The following is a 16,734-nucleotide window of genomic DNA, read 5'->3' as shown; positions in this document are numbered from 1 at the left end:
AGCAGACCACCACCTGGGCTCTCATGCCCATCGCCCCCAGAGCTCTGCAGTCACTTTTGATATTCTCCAGGTTGCCCCAGCAGCATCATTGGTGCCCACATGGAAGAAGAACAGGGTAGCGGGAGCCTTCCTCTGTGCCAGAAGACATCAGCTTGAGCCTCAGTTTCCATCCTACCTGAGACAGACTCTGCCTTTTTCTCCAGTTGTCCTCTCCTTCTTTCTCTCAGCCATGTCTTGGCCCCCAGTTTGCACCCATGCTCGTTCTCCTCCTCCCCCCAAACTGGTCTAGGTCCCCTGGGGGCTGCAGGACCATCAGGGCCAGGTGAGCAAGTGTGGGTGGGAAGGAGGAGAGGGCAGGATTCTCGCCTTGAGTGGCAGCGGATCACACACTGACAGAAGCAGACCATGGAGCCACACCCTAGCTTTTCTTCCTCCCTAGCTTCTCCTCCTCCTCCTCCCCAGGCTGTTTTGCCCTCGGGGTGCAGGCTCTCGCTCCTACCCGGCCACTCACTCATCTCTTTGTCTGCGCTCCCAGCGATCCCTGCCCGGAGCTCCATTCCCTCAACATGCTTTCATCACAACATCCTCCATCCCTTTGCTTCTACAAAATCCAGAGGGAAAATTTCCATATAAAACAAAGTCTGTCCTCGCTAGTACCTAAGGACTGCATTAATCACCCTTGGTTTGGAAGAGGGAGAAAACTGCGCTTTATGGGGCCAAGGGAATTTTTGTTGATTTTCAATCCTCTTGTTTTCTAAATTAAAACACGAACATGCAGGGGTGGGGAAAAAAAAAAAAAGAGGGGGGGAAGGCGGGGGAAGAGAAAAATAGCAAAGATATGGCTGCTGTCTTTCTTCCTTGCTATTTTTCTGCTGGGAAATTACCAGTGCAGCATGTGGTCCTACTAGCTTCTGGCAAGTTTTAGCCAATAAATCATAAAGCATTGATTTAAGAGGGGGAAGGAAGAAGAAAAAGAAAAGGCAGCAATAAAATTGCTTTTAAATAACCCAGTGTAGGTGGTGCGTAAACAGGATACGTCACGACTCATTGAAAAATTCTTATTGGCCAAATAAACGGTGACAAAAGAAGAAAAAGAGGGGGGAGAACAAAAGCACAAAGGTGCAAGAAAATTCAGCGGTCCTCAGTTTACATTTTGTACTTTATTCAAGTTCCTAGCTACCTCCATGGATTTTGGGTGGTCAAGTCAAAAAAGACCAAAACAAACAAACAAAAAAAAAAAGTATCAAACATCTCCGGTTACCAGTGGATGGACAATTATGCCCAAGAGGGGCAGGAAGTACTTTGAATTCTTGCACATGTTATTGTGCACTGGTCTGTCCTTGCCAAAAAAACAAATAAGCTCCATCTCAAAACCCGTTTGTGTCTTTTGTTCATTACTTCTGCTGCAAACCCCTTCCAGAATTCACTCCTCTGGTGATTACAGACTGTCCTCTAATTTCCCGTGTAAATCTATTTCAGTGTGTCCTTGCATCATTGTTGCCCCTAAATTTGAAAAGCTCTTTTCTATAAACAGAGTGTCCTTTGTATCCACTCTCACTCTTTAAGGACAAGCACATCTAGAAGGAAGGCACCAGGAGCTGCATGGGTTTTGCTCATCTCCTGTAATTTGAGCCCAGCCATGAAAATTCAGGCTACAAAAAACCATCTGATGCTGAGGAACTACCCACGGCAATCCCTGCAAGTATGGGAAGCACTTCTTTTCTTGCAGATTTAGTTTCTGGTGGAAAAAAAATTGCCACAACCCTCACTGTAATACTGCGTCTGCTTCAGTACTGAAGGAGACCCACCATCATTTACCAGGCCTTTGCCAAGCTAAACTCATAAAGGTTTTTTAATTTCCCCTCAAAGAGATCATCTTTCCATTTCTCTCGTCATTCTCCCCTCACTCATTCCAGTTTATCCCTGATAAACAAAACAACACACTCTTCTCCAGCTGGGTTATTTCTGACAGGGAGTATTAATGCAACCCTGACTGGTACTGCAGGTTAACATAAATCCCCTACACAACCGTGTCATCTTGGTCATCCACAGTCCTCTTGTGACCAAACACATACATCCTGCTTTTCCAGTTGCTTCATCCCATTCCTACTTCGTCTTCAAGATCACCTAGGTCCTCCTGTAAAATATTCACAATTTTCCATGATTTCCTACTCTGTTCAACAAATTCTATGGAATCATAGAATGTTTGGGGTTGGAAGGGACCTTTAAAGGCCATCTAGTCCATCCCCGTGGACATCTCCAACTAGACCAGGTTGCTCAGAGCCCCGTCCAACCTGACCTTGAACAGTTCCAGGGATGGGGCATCTACCACCTCTCTGGGCAACCTGGGCCAGGGGCTCACCACCCTCAGCATAAAAAAATGTCTTCCTTCTATCTAGCCTAAACCTTCCCTCTTTTAGTTTAAAGCCATTACCCCTCATCCTCTCACAACAGGCCCTGCCAAAAGTTTGTCCCCATCTTTCTTACAAGCCCCCTTTAAGTACTGAAAGGCCGCAATAAGGTCTCCCCAGATCTACCTGTTCATCCTCCAAGATCCTTAATATAAACATTAACTGCAGAGGCACCCCAAAGCCTCAGGAGGTCTTACAAGCAGCCCGTCCCCAGCTGCCAGTTGCCTCCCTTTTACCTGCTTCTGCTCCAACCTCATAATTCAACTTCTTCAGCACAGCCGTTCCCCACATGGCACTCCAACAACCATCTCACTGACCACCAAGGAGATTAGGATCTACTCATTTCCCTGCTCCAAAAATAAATTCTACAAGATGTATATCAGATTAATTTGGCATAAACTACATCAATTTAATTATCCCCCTCCTCCCTCTCCCCCCAAAAAAAATCTTGCTCTAGAACATAACACTGCTGTAGTCAGACCAAACACACCTGAAGTTACATGGAACATCTGCTACCACCTTCTGAACATCTGGACAAGCATAATGCCTACATGTAGCACAGCTTCTCCTCTGAACAAAATCCAACCCATCAGATACTCAAATTCACATACGGCTTTCTTCTTGCAGTTCTGCGACTGCAAAGCAGCAAACAGATCCCATCAAGCGACTTGATTCACAAGGTTGCAAAAATTGTAAAACTGGCCTCATTAGTCTCTTAAAAAAAAAAGGAGCAAAGTAACTGTGATCCGTTGTGACGATCCACTCAAAACATACATCCAGTAAATCTATTTATTTATTTCTATTTCTGAAGTGGATTAGGTCACCACTTGCAAAGCCCGTACCCTCTCTGTGAGCCACAGAGATTTGCGGCATTTGGCTGAGATGAACTGCCCTCACCTTACGCATATTCTACATAAAAACACGGCAGGTAGGACTTCCCTGCTGCACTTTGAACGACTGCAATCATGCAGCTGCCACAAGTCTAAAATGTAACAATAAGGTCAAGCTCTCAATAATTTTTTCTGAGGGTCCTTCTACTCCACCTTCTCAACCACAGCATCCTGCCCCTTGCTTCCTCTCCAAATCTCCTCCTTTCCCGGCTGTCCAGACCACATCCATATCTTTCTTCCTTCCTCCAAAACAACCATGACCCAGCCATGTCATCCTCATTTTGGCCACACCTAGGAAACTCATTTACCCGTTATCTGTCCTATTAATATGGGCTCTACCCAAGGCCATTCACAAATGTAAGACCAAGTATTTCCCAAGTCAACAACCGGAACAAACAAACAGAAAACCCAACAATCACCTTTTCAACAGCTATGGGAAAGGTGAAGATGTCGAAGCAGTCCACAAAGTCACGGGAAGAAATTCCAATTAAAGTGAGAAGTCTTAAGTATCGACACAGGGTAAGTTCTCTGGTGGAGCAGAGACAGCTTAGGCTGTTCCTCCTCCCCAATCCAATCATTCCTGCCTCTCACCACAGCCTGCTCAACCTTCAGCTTCTAGATAACTGAAAACACCATACTGAAAAATGAGCCTGTTATTTCTTGTCTTCACCTACCCTGTTGGATCAACCCTTCCTTCTTAACAAGGTGACATACCCACTCCATATCAGGTCTAAAGAGGTTTTTGAGTTAAAAGCATTACAACTGAGCACTTCAAAGTCTGCTCAGTTTCTCAAGTTTTGGTCACATTAGATGTGCACATCACGGTTAATAATGCAGATTTGATGTCATTTAGCAGGAGAGCTTCTAAGAACATTGATCAAAAATCCACCTAGCTTATTTTCCATAGTCAGGGGTCTCCCAACTTCTATAAGCTCTTTAGAAGGCTTAAGTCAAGCCATAGCTTTACAGTGAAAACATCAAAATACTCCATACTTTCTCAAGGAGGCATGGCAAAGTTTGTGTCCGAATTCTGGGCTTGAGTACGAAATTAAAAAAAATAAAAGAAATTTCCAAAATACTAGAGTGCAATTTCTTTTGTTAGCTTTAAGAAATGATGACAATCTCTCCCCCACACCCCATACCGTTGCTTCCAAACCAATGTTTCAATACAGTGAGAAAAAACACCAGGAATGGAAGAAGAAATACACACCGATTTTTGCTCAAATACGCAACATTATGATAAATACTAGATAATTAGTCTCTTGAGATCTGGGGGATGCAGTTCACATCTGAGCTTGCCCACAACTGTTACCACCACCCCTGCATCCTGGCAGACTGTCCTGCAACAGCAGCGTGCTCCGCATCGAGCACGGGTACACAACTATTTTTTGATTAGACATACCAGTATATAAATGAACAGCTTCTGCTACGTGGACATAGTGGTTTTGATCCACTATGGGGACACTAAGAGTTGTTATGTTGAATGCAGGTCTTACATTGATGCCTTTCTCACCAACGCAATTTCTACCACTGCCCCAAAAAACAAGTGACCTGGCACAACGCTGGAGACGGAAACCAGAGTTTTCAACTCCTTCTACCACGTAAGAAAGTCTTTGTGAAATCAGTCACTGGATCATCTCCAGCTCCTACCAACATTCCTCTTTTTTCTGACCAAAATAGAAACAGCAGCCCAAGCAATCAGTTTCATTAATGCAGAGTCAGGGATATCCTCAGCACCTTCTCAGAATGGGTTTGGTCGGTTCACATTTTCCTATTTAAGGAACTTATGGTACACGCTCCAAGAGCCTTACCTACGTCCTTCTCATGCCACGTTTACTATCAGACTTGCTTAACGTTCATTAACACCCCTGACAGGCAAAACCATCAGCTTCTCACACCTCGTTACTGATGGTAGCTACGCAGTGTGCTACCCAAGTGAGACACGTGATGTCAAGGCTATCCACACCTTCTCCCTCAGACCCCCCAGAGAAGCTGAGCGTGGTACCCACCTATGCAGGGACCCCTGTGAGACCACTGAAGCTCACCCATGCTCTTACCTCTCAGCCCATGGCACCAAATACCCCAGGTACTGCTAGGAGGCAGGGGGATGGTGTCCATTAGCTACTGCTAAATCTGGAGGCACACAATTACAGGCATATGGGCACAAACTCTTATTTCCTTTATAAATGTAATAGCTTTGCTGGAACAGATGTTTCAGGAACAGCATGGAGCACCACCGGGCAGTCTGGAGGACAGCAGATACAGCAGAAAAAAAAAGACTCACAGAGCAATGCATGCATCCCATTGAGTATAAGCATGGGAAGATCAAACAGGGAGATGGTTTTACAAGCCCTAACATCACTCTTCTTCCAGTTTTTTAGCACTTCTATTCCAGAAAAAATACTACAAAAATAATCGGACATCTAGCAGACCTAGCTTGAAGCAAGAAGCTTAAACTGTTGGTTAAGTTACAGAATAATTTATTTGATTACAAGCTAAAAATACTTACTATCAGACATGCCTTCTCTCTTTAAGGAGCTCTTGAATTGATAATCCCACAACAAAAATAGGAGATACATTTTTAATGTGACCAATTAACATTTTAGCTCACTTTGGAGCACTCACTGTATCCCTTCACCTGAAGGTTTTAATTCCAGACTGCTGACATTTCCCAAAAACGCATTATATTTGAAAAATAAGTTACAGTGTTGACAGAGCACGGTGCTTGCTGGTCTGCCTTGGGCAAGAAACCTGATTACGTGGCCGTGCAGATCCCTTCTGGCCTCATCATTCTTCACAACATAAAAACCATCCAGCCATAATCTATTTTTTTTCCCCACTGCTGATGAATTTAAGAGAAAGATAACGAAGTATCTGAAAGGGACCGCAGCAACCTCAATACTCCTGCAAGCCATTTGAGAAGCAACAGGAGGCTCTGGAGCATGCAGGTACTATGATGGCCACAGCAGAGACTGGCGGTCATCTCCCCGAATGCCTGCTGTTGGCATGGAGTCCTGGTTTGCGGAGCTTGTGGAGGGGACGGCACTGGGAGCCTGCCAGCTCTGCTGGCAGCCAGAGGGACGTGGAAAGCTTTCACCTCATCTAAAGAGATAAGGAGAAAGGCTTCCTCCTCCTGCTCAACTTCAGGTTGGTTTATACTTAAACAGGATTAACCTTACCTTCCAAAATAAAAACCATAAGCAAAGCACACGGTCTTGGTACATGACGAAGAGCATCTCCTCCTCTTCATCAGCAGAAACCTAAGCAGGAGTCTCAGACCCCCCAGCTGCACCTATGAGGGAGGTCAGCGAAGGTAGCGGAGACCCGAGCAGGGCAGCACTGGAGCAAAGCAGGAAGCCACTAACAAGGCTCTTGAGCCCTCCTAGGGAAACATGGCACCGACTCGTCCCTCTTCCACCCAAAGGGCCAAAATAGCCAAAAACAGCCTTCCATCCCACACACCGCACGGCTCGCCTCTCAGCCAGGCCTGTCCCAATACGCACATTACCACGGTAGCAATACAAACAGCACCCGATGTTCAAAGCGTTACAGGGAAGATTTTGGCACAAGTTTTAGGAAAGGTAAAATTAAATTGTGTCAGATCTCCTCTAGCCGCGTTTAGAGTGCAAAAACTTGTTTCAGGTAATGCTCCGCTGGTCCTCCCCTACAGCACTCTTGCATGCCTCATCCAAGCGATCTTTGGTCTCCAACACCTTCCTTTGATGCTCAAGAACCTCCATAGTCTCCTCACTACCCTCTTTTTGCTGGCAAAGGGTGAAAAGAGGGCAAGCAAGCAACACAAAACGGCTCTTCACGCGCACACGTCTGGGTTCATGCGTATCCCAAATCCTCCCCACAAGCACTTTTTTAGGCAAAGTGACTCATTTGCCACTACCGATGCCTATTTTTCCCCCCCCTCGAGGACAATCTCTTTAAACTCAGAGAGATTTAACTAATAACATTAAAATGATGACTTACCAGTCTCTCATTATCTTCTGAGGTTCTCTGGTAATGAGCTGCTAAAGCAACGTAATCCTGCGCCTGCTTGTTACACTCTAAACACTTAAGTCCATGACGGATTAGTCTCAATGGGTCCGTATAGAGAGGCAAGGCTGGCTGAGTGTTCGCAGAAATTCCTACCCCACCTCCTGGAGCAGCACTGGGCTTCCGCGAAGGAGAGGGCGAGTGCAAAGTCTGAGGAGCCAGAGAGGCCGAAGAGCTTGTCGGAGAAGGTGAAAACATTTGGTCTACGGAAATTGGTTTCATTAGCAGCTGAGAACACTGCATGATAAATCCTTTGCTCTTATGATCTCTTGCATGTTTAAGCAAGCTACACTTATTAAAAAAAAGGAGCATGGTTGAACACTGAGTGCACATGACTTCAATATGAACGCTGCGTCTACTATAGTGTTGAGTCAGGCTTTTCTCTAAGGCAAACGAGTCCCCACATTCCAGGCAACAATACCCAGAGGCAGGTAAATTAATACTGGTGTCAGGCGGAGGGCTAAGGTTTGGAGTATATATTGGCACAGGATTGGCACTGTGTAGTACTTTATTAAACGCCTCCACGACGACGGGAGCGGCTTTCTTGACTTGGTGCACCAGCGGCACAGACATCTGTGTCACCTGAGGCTGATTCCGCCTCTGTGCGGATGACTTCGCAGTAACAGAAGCAGCAACACTATGTGGGACTAAGTTGAGATTCGCCAAGTGCACAGCTTTGGGAAGAAGGCTGGAGGTGGTCACATTGGACGGCTGCACCACGATACCCTGATGTTGCCTCTTAACACCTACTTTTATGGCACCGCTGCCGCAGTTTGGCAGCGGAGACAAGGACACGGTACATGTGCTGCTTGCGGCAATATCTGCTTTCATACTGTCTCCGCAAGGACTTCCCACGTTTGATAGCTGGATAGCCACAGCAGCCCCGTTTTTGGCTGAATTCTTGCTAGCCTCACTTTCCATAATTGCGCTAGTGTCAGGGGATGGGAAAGATTTGATAAACTCTTCAGCAGATGAGGTTTCCATAGGTGACTCTTCTGAAGATTTGCCCAACTCATCACTTTCTGGCAAAATTCTAGTTACAGTTCTTTTAATTTCACCAGAGGATGTCTTGATAGTCTTTATTCTAACTTTGGGAATAGCTGGCGGAGAGCCGGCTGCCATGGAAGGAGAGCCTTTCCCACTGCTGTCGCTGCACACACTTCGAGGACTCTCAGGCTGCTTGCTGGCCTTCCTCACCACCTCTAAGGGGCTCCGGGGACTCTTTGGCGACTTGGGCATTTTTGGACTTCCCTTCGTCCCGTCTTTAAAAGGACCAGGTTCCTTGGTAAGGTTTGGCTGATCGCCTTTTGGAATACACGCAACCTTTTTGGCCTGAAGAGCTACTAATGCTGCCACGCAGGATGACAACTTTGAATGAGTTGGCTTTAACCTCTGGCGAGGCGGTACTGACGAAGACATGTTCAGCTCGGGCACAGACGCCTTACCTTCTAAATTATTGTGAGGGAGGTCTGCAAACACCAAGCCTTCTCCAAGAAAGCTATTGGTATCTACCAAGTCCTTGCTTGACTCCACAAACCTCTCCACTGCTTTGTCTTGTTCTCTCCTGCTCATTTCCAGCCTATTCTCCGGCTGGCAGTGGATTTCCATCTTTTGTTCCTTTTTACAGTATTGATCAAACATGCTTAATTCGGGCTCTGGTACCTTCCTAAGATGATCCAGTACCGAAGCTCCTGTTGGTATATACATTGAAGGCGGTGGAAAATACGGCGTTTGGGCATGTTTGGGTTTATCCCCAATACTGTTCTCTTTGAACGCATCCTCTGGTTCAGGGCTGGAAATCGGGCTAAACTGACTAAATGTTGGCAAAGGCTCCGACTTGGACTGGTCCAGTTTATCAGAGTAACTTCTTGAGCTGTCACCATTAATAAAAGTTGACTCAAACTTGCCATAATTATGCACTAAAGCGTGAGCCTCCGATGGCAAATCGGACCCACGAAACCCGTTGTGTAGCAGACCAGTCCCGAGGTGATTCCCCTCCTTTTCCGCTTCGAAGGACTCCTGGCGACTCGTGTTCTTCACTATCACACTCACAACAGGAGCATCAGAGGGAGGCAGAGAGTGGGACAAGGACACATTTTCATCTATGCAGATTCCCGATGACTTCAGGTGATTCTCGTTCTCCTCCCCAGTTGACGGGATGGTCTCCTTGGCATCAAGGCTAGTCGGATCGGGGATGTCAAAAGCAGCCAACAGGTCATCAAAGTCTGGGGTTTTCATGTCCCCCATGATGAAAGCTACAATCAAAAGCAATAAAAACACTTTGTCAGATACATTTCCCCCAAGGACAAACTTTGTAAGACTCATTTACATAAACATCTTATGTGACAAAAAACACAACTGCCCAGAATACTATTGCAGCAGGGCACGAAGGCTAGAAACATCTGCAGCAGACGCTTCAGCTTCCATTTTTACTATTCCAAGATTGACTGTTTATACACAAAAATATTAGCGCAGCATTTTCAACACAGCTTTCAACACAACAGCGCCGTTTCGCAGGGCATCGCGGGGAAGGAACCTCTCCTGCCCTAGTTGTACCTGGAGCATCAGCAAAGGCTCGGGTCTCATCCTGCTCGAGCTGGCAGGGGCAGGTGACAAGTGACGGGAGCTGTTCAGCTCCTGTCCTGCAACACAATCCGCACTCTCCAGGTTGTGGGCAGAGCTGCTGCTCCTGGTGCTTCAAGCAACATGGTGGGAGACAGCATCCCCTTCTCCCAGGGTCCCTGAGAGCAGAGCTGGTTCAAATATGACCTTTTAGATGACACCAAGCTCACGCTGGGGACATCTTTTCAACCTGCTGGATACATCACTACTCCAAAAACAGCCGTTGCCACGAGCCTCAACAGAAAAGATTCAAGAGTATATTAGTACATGGTTTCTTTTTTGTTTGGTTGGGGGTTTTTTAGAGCTAATAGGCAACAATCGCTGCCGATTTCTCAACAGATCATCACATCTGAAGAATTCAGTCCTCCTTCAAGGAAAAAAGGCTGGAGTAAACAGGTGGCCCAAGAGAGACAGGCCTGAAAAGTGAGATGACTCCTTACCCCGAGCAATTTAAATAATAGAAGTCTTCAGTAAAGATTTCAATACAGCAGCTCAAAGTGCGGTAAACCAAGCAGTGTTTATTTGAAACAGGGGCAATCCTTAACTAGGTAACGATGCAAGGCAAAACTGCACAGAGACAGAATAAAGGATCGTATCCAAGTCATAACAAGAGATGGCGGTCCCAGACAGCTCTCTCTTTATAAGCCCTCCAGAAGGGAAGTGGGGGCTCAGACGCTCGCCACAGAGACCTGTGACGGCAATAATCAAGGTCTGATGAGATGCATAATGAAAACTGACAGCAGAGCACTACTTGAACATTTGTGTTCACTACTGTCAGGGATACTGCTTTTCCCCTGTTTAACCAAAATATTTTCAAGTTGGTGCAATATATAGACTTCCCAAATATTTAATGAGGCATTCTTTTAATACGTGTTCCATCTAAACCCCAAATTTATGTGAACTGATGTATGCAGGGGAAGGAAAAAAAAACGCCAAAGAGCGTCAACTGAACTAGGAGAGCAGCAGTTCCTACTTGGCAAGGAGCACCCACGGCCAAGGTAAGCCCTGCCATGCTCCCTTGACTTGGGCTGCATCAGAGCTGCCAAAGCCAGCAGCAAGCAAAGGAGATGGGGAGGGTGCGGGAACCCAGGAGAAGGGGGAAGAGCTGAGAGCAGAGGTGCAGGCAGAGGGAAGGACCCTGGGACAAGCTGGAGGGAGAGAAAGAAGCTGCCTGTTGCCTTCCCAAAAGGCCACTGATTTAAGGCTGCTTTCGTTATTTACAATTGGGATTAAGTTTGTCAAGCGTCACATTAAAACCGAACAAAGCGCAACCCAGTCCTGGCAGACAGCTGGTACGGGGAACAATTTACAGAGCTGGGCCAGGAGAAATCACTTCAGCACGGAAGAGGAGGACATACTGGTCTTTGAGCTTTAGTGCAGCCATGCCTAGAGACAAGCCCCAGAGGTGTTCCTTTGGTTAATCTACTGCAAAACACTCTGCGGAGATTTACTTGGCTTAAGAGTGGCTCGCTGTGGTTTAGCTTAAACTTGTTCTCATTCTTAAGTTAAACCACAAATATGAATGTCCACAGAGGGCTGTGCAATAATTTACAATCACATCCCTCAGCAAGGTAGGGCAGCTGTGCGTTAAGCCCCTGGAAGCCCAGAAGATTATCCACATGCTTCACATCACCAGCACTTGATAAGGCCTTTTGAAACTTGGCAGATTACTGCAGTTGGCAAAAGCGTGGACCTTAAACTTCCCCTTCCTTTGGGTGGGAAAACTCACGCCAGCTGTGAGAGAGCTAGGCACCGCTCAGCTCCCAAATCCTTCTGCAAGAAAGACGTTTCATCTATAACACAGAACGCCGAAGTTGCATGTAGAGAAAAATGAGCTTGCCAGTCACTCTTGATTTTCCCTTCTCACCCCCAAACACCTATCTACATCTTCGGCAGTCTTTTAAAATACAAGGCAAAATAAACCTCAGTTATCTGCAGCATTACAAAATAGCTTTTCTTAGAAGAAACCTTGCATTTTCAGGAGCTTTCATGTACGTCTTTGAGTCCTATAAAAGCCTAGTTTACGCTCTTTGCTATTATGAGCGCACAAGTCTCTACTCGAGTATTTGTCCAAAAAATTGCACCTTAAACTTGTCATACATGAAGCTACAATTTCTCAAAATAAAGCAAAATTGGACACAGATTCTAGTGAAGACCAAGTGTCTTGACGATAGAAGTGATTTTTAAATGACACAAACCTCAAATTTTGACTAAACACCATTTATTTCTGTTCTCAGATGACAAACAGAAAAAGTATAGTAAAGGAAATGTCAAAGCCTCCTGCAAACCAGCTTGTGAAGAAAGCTGAAAACAAAGACCTCCATCCTTACTCCACCCTTCTTGTGCAAAGGACTTGCATTAGAACCCAAGCTTGGAATCCAGTGTTCTCTCTGCTTGCCTATGAAAACATGGAGGTTGAGATTTGCAAAGCAATAAAAGAGGTGAGTAAAATGAGCAACAAAGGAGGGCTTACAGAGTAGAATGCACACATTTCAATGCACAAAACCAACCTCACAGCAGCACGTTTCTCCAGGAGGCAGGGAACCTAGAAGCCTCCAAGCCACGCAAAAAAACCCTCCGAACTCACTGGAGGCAGTATATCAAACCCCCGGGCCTTCTGCTGTGGCTGAGCCTCAAAATTCTGCTGCCGGGCAGAGGTGCCACAGGACCAGCGTCCCACACGCGTGCCATACAAACCTTTTACTGGCGGTGCTATTCCTGGGGGCTTTCGGAGATCTGCGGTAGCTTCTCTGCAGCTTTCAGACCAGCGCGGACCATACTGTTCAAGCAGGAGGTTCAAGATTGCCACCTAAGAGGAAAGCATAAAAACGCAATTACACCAAGGTTATAGGAAAATAATAATAATAGCCAAAACAACATCGAGGGACAAGGGAAAGTGTCTGACAAGGGCTGTTCTCCTGGGTCCAGAGGAGGCTGGCGTCTCCCAGAGGGGATGCAGGAGGGGGGCGGCCAGGGATGGCCTGCCCGGGAAGGCGTTGGGAAGGCAGGGGCCGGGGGGGACAGGCGCCCCAGCTGGCCGGACATCGGTAACAAGGGAACGGCAGCCTGTGGAGGATCGCACCGGCGGCTCCCTACGGGACCCAGCGCTTTAACACCCGGGAAAGTTTCAGCAGCCCCGTGCTGGAGCTGGGTAACGCTGCGACGGGCCCGGCGCACCTGTGGGTCACTCGGGGGTGGCCCGGGGGTCTCGGGGGTGGCCCGGCCCGTGTCAGCCCCGCCGCCCCCCACCCCCCCGGTCCGTGCCGTCCCCACCCGCGACCCACCCGAGACAAAGGCCTCAGGGCCTCCCCGTGCCGCCGCCCCCCCGCCGCCGGGGCCCTGCCGCCCGCCCCCGCGCTGACAGCCCGGCCCGGCCCCGCCGCCCCCCGGCCGCACGTGGGCGAACCCCGCTGAAGTTAAAGTTTGTCCCGCCGCCGCCACCGGGCCGGGCCGGACCGGGCCTGAGGAACACCGAGGCCGTGCCCAGAGCGGGGACCGCCAGGGGTTGGCTGTGGAAGGAAGGGAAGCGGAGAGAGGTTGGGGGGGAAGGCGGCGGGCGCCCCGCGGGCCGGAAGAGCCGGTGCGGCAGCAGCGGGGCCGCCCGCCCTGCCCGCGGGGCGGCAGCACCCGCCCGGCCCCCGTGAGGGCGAGCGGCAGGGGCGGGCCCCGGCGGGGCCGGGCGGGCGGGCGGCACTCACCCGGGCAGAGCGGTTCCTCTGAGGGGGTGGTGGCGAAATGGCGAGTGGTGGGGACGAGAGGGGGGGGAGAAAACCCCCGCCGCCGCCGGGGCCCCGCGTAGGCCTCACCCCGCACCGGCCACCAACGGCCGCAACATGGCGGCGGCGGCGGCGGGCGGGGCTGGGGGCGGGACGGGGCATGGCGGACCGCCTCCCCCCCCCCTTCCCATCCCTGTCCTCCTCCCGCCGGGCCGGGGCCCCTTCTGTGGCTCGGCCGGGGCCTCCCCCGCCCCGGGGCGCCGCGGCCTGCATCGCCCCGGGGCGGGGGAGGCCTCGCCCACCATCCCCTCAGGGCCGGCTCTGACAGGAGGCGGCCCGCCGTCCTCCTCAGGCCCTTCCCAGGTGCCTCGTTTTTCCATTTATTTTTAAGGTTTTGTGTTGGTTTGTTTATTTTTTTTTCCCCTCCCTCGCCACAAGGCGTTTCCCAGCTTGGCGCTTCCCCTCGCCTTTGGGCACCGTCCCCGCCGCGCCAAGGCTGAGGAGGTTTTGGTCGCGATTAGGCAAATTGGCCTGGAATTTGTCACCGTCTGTTCACAAGCGGCCTTTAAGATTTTTGTCCGCTCCCCAGTGCAGGCCGTTAGTATTTGTTGACTGCTGCTGCTCATTGCTCGGCGTCTTAGCTGATAAAACTCCCAGGTGCGCACTATCAAGTCCTACAGTTAAAAAACAAACAAGCAAACAAACAAAAAGAATTAATGATAATGGTTTGTGCATGAGATCTTCCATAGCGATGGATTCACTGGCCCTGGAGAGGTGCGTCCTGCGGTGGGCTCACCACTGTGAGAGGGACCAGACAGTCCAGCGAGGGGCCACCAAGATGGTGATGGGACCTCAGGTGTGAGGCGACACTGAGAGAGCGGGGACTGTTCAGCCTGGGGAGGAGAAGGCTCTGGAGGATCTCATCAGTGCCTATAAACGCCTGCAGGGATGGTGCAAAGAGGACCAGGCTCTTCTCAGAGGTGTCCAGAGCCAGGACCAGAGGCCACGGGCACCAACTGAAGCACAGGAGCTTCCCTCTGAGCATCAGGAAACAGGTTTCATGGTGACATGACTGAGCGCTGGCACAGGTTGCCCAAGGAGGTTGTGGAGTCTCCATCCTTGGAGGTGTTCAAAAGCTGGACACAGTCCTGGGCAACCGTCTCTAGGTGGCCCTGCTTGAGCAGGGGGGTCAGAGCAGATGACCTCTGGAGGTCCTTTCCAACCCGTCTGTCATGGTTTAACCCCAGTCGCCAGCTAAGAACCACGCAGACGCTCGCTCACTTCCCCCTGATGGGATGGGGAAGAGAATCAGAAAAGTGAGAAAACCCATGGGTTGACATAAAGACAGTTTAATCAGTAAAGCGAAAGCCGCGCGCACACGCAGAGCAAAACAAGGAGTTCATTCACTGCTTCCCGTCGGCAGGCAGGTGTTCGGCCGTGCCCAGGAAAGCTGGGGTCCATCACATTTAATGGTGACTTGGGAAGACAAACGCCATCACTCCGAATGTCCCCCATTCCTCCTTCTTCCCCAGCTTTATGTGCTGAGCAGGAGTCATACGGCACGGGGTATCCCTGTGGGCGGCTGGGGTCAGCTGTCCCCGCTGTGTCCCCTCCCAGCCCCTTCTGCGCCCCCAGCCCATCGCTGTCGGGGCAACGTGAGGAGCAGAAAAGACCTTGGCTCTGTGTAAGCGCTGCTCAGCAGGAGCTAAAACATCCCTGTTATCAACACCCTTTTCAGCACAAATCCTAAACGCAGCCCAACGCTAGCTACCGTGAAGAAAATTCGCCCCACCCCAGCCACAACCAGCACAGAGGTGTTCAAAAGCCGCCTGGATTTCCTGGGCAACTGGCTTTAGGTGGCCCTGCTTAAGGTTGGACTAGACGATCTCGGGAGGTTCCTTCCAGCCTCAACAGCTCTGGGATGCCGCAAAGCATTTTGTGTTCAGGTGTGAATATGTTACCCTCCCATCATAATAAAAGACAAGTATTTCTTGAGTTTCTCTTTCCTGTGACATGACATTTTTGCCACCTACACCTGGTACTGGAAGTACGGCATTGTTCGTACCGCATTTGTATCTCATCGGATTAAATAATTATTTTTTTCCTGTGTAGTCAGTTCCGTGGGCATAATATTTCTTCTTTTCTTTTTAATTGACGCTCGTAGCTTCACTTCCTTCATTTCTGACTTGGTGTCATCACCTCTCTCCTTTTGGAGGTGACAGCCGAGCCCTCAAGGCCAGCAAAAGGGCAAAGGAAGTCATGCAGAGAAAGCGCTTTCAATATCACGACGGTTACCTGTTTTTTTAGCACGTCCCTATGAAAAGCTGCTCAGGAGCTGAAAGTGGTGTCTGGTAAGAGAGCCGACAGCATTTCTTACACAATTTATAAAGATCTGCCACAATCCTGGACAAGTTGCAGCTTGCAGGAAAGCCACTGTAATTTGGAGGATTGTGCTAATTAAGAAATATAATGCCGATGGGAATTCAGCTCCATCCCAGATGGCCAAGGAAGAGAGGCAGCCGTAGGACGGCCGGGTGGGAAGCTCCATTCCCCTCCTTGAGTCAGCAGAGACATGGAAAGGGCTAAGGAGAATGTATATTCTTCCGTGCGACCTAAAAATCGCATTTCTTTTTTTCTTCTTAGTCCAATGTGGTAACTTGACAAAATCTGGAAACAAAAAAAATCTTCCTTTTTTTTTTTTTTGAGGCTTAAATTTGTCCCTTTGGGCTCATTCTGTGACCCGAGCTAAAGGATTTGGTGTGGTGGAGACGAAAGCCGTGGACCTACAGGAGATGCTGTTACAAAGCGGCCCTCCGCGCTTGGGCCCTGCCGCGGCTGGAGCGGGGCGCAGCGCCAGTGGCATCCTCTGCGTCCTGCTGGCCCCTCCGTGAGGGGAGCCCCTGGATGAGATGTTCCAACCATGTCCATCTGTATCTGAGACTTTCGCTTTTAATTCTCCCTCCTGCTGGGGGCTGTTCGTGCTTGCTTTTCAGCCGGGGCGAGCTGGCTCTTCCCAGGTGCCGGCTGCGTTGGAGGCTGTACGTGCACATA

At 49.3% G+C, this 16,734-nt stretch overlaps 1 protein-coding gene across 3 annotated transcripts in view; it reads right to left on the bottom strand.

Annotated features, from left to right (window-relative positions):
• The window catches only part of ZNF592 (zinc finger protein 592), a 38,722-nt gene extending 24,904 nt beyond the window's left edge, over nt 1-13,818 (bottom strand). Inside the window, exons 1-4 of one of the 3 annotated variants that reach the window (XM_054215587.1) lie at nt 13,666-13,818; nt 13,374-13,476; nt 12,665-12,776; nt 7,280-9,600 (exon numbers count right to left, since the gene is read on the bottom strand). In XM_054215587.1, coding sequence (XP_054071562.1) covers nt 7,280-9,592 — 2,313 coding nt within the window. In that variant the 5' untranslated portion in view covers nt 9,593-9,600; nt 12,665-12,776; nt 13,374-13,476; nt 13,666-13,818. Of the gene's footprint in view, nt 1-7,279; nt 9,601-12,664; nt 12,777-13,251; nt 13,313-13,373; nt 13,477-13,665 lie in introns of those variants that run through there. The other 2 variants (XM_054215586.1, XM_054215589.1) reach the window with 2 other exon arrangements.
• Between the last annotated feature and the right edge of the window lie 2,916 nt (nt 13,819-16,734).

Source organism: Rissa tridactyla, chromosome 9, assembly GCF_028500815.1.
Source record: "Rissa tridactyla isolate bRisTri1 chromosome 9, bRisTri1.patW.cur.20221130, whole genome shotgun sequence".
NCBI lineage: Eukaryota > Metazoa > Chordata > Aves > Charadriiformes > Laridae > Rissa > Rissa tridactyla.
Note: the sequence above shows the minus strand (reverse complement) of the source record. Positions and strands in the feature narration are given on the sequence as shown.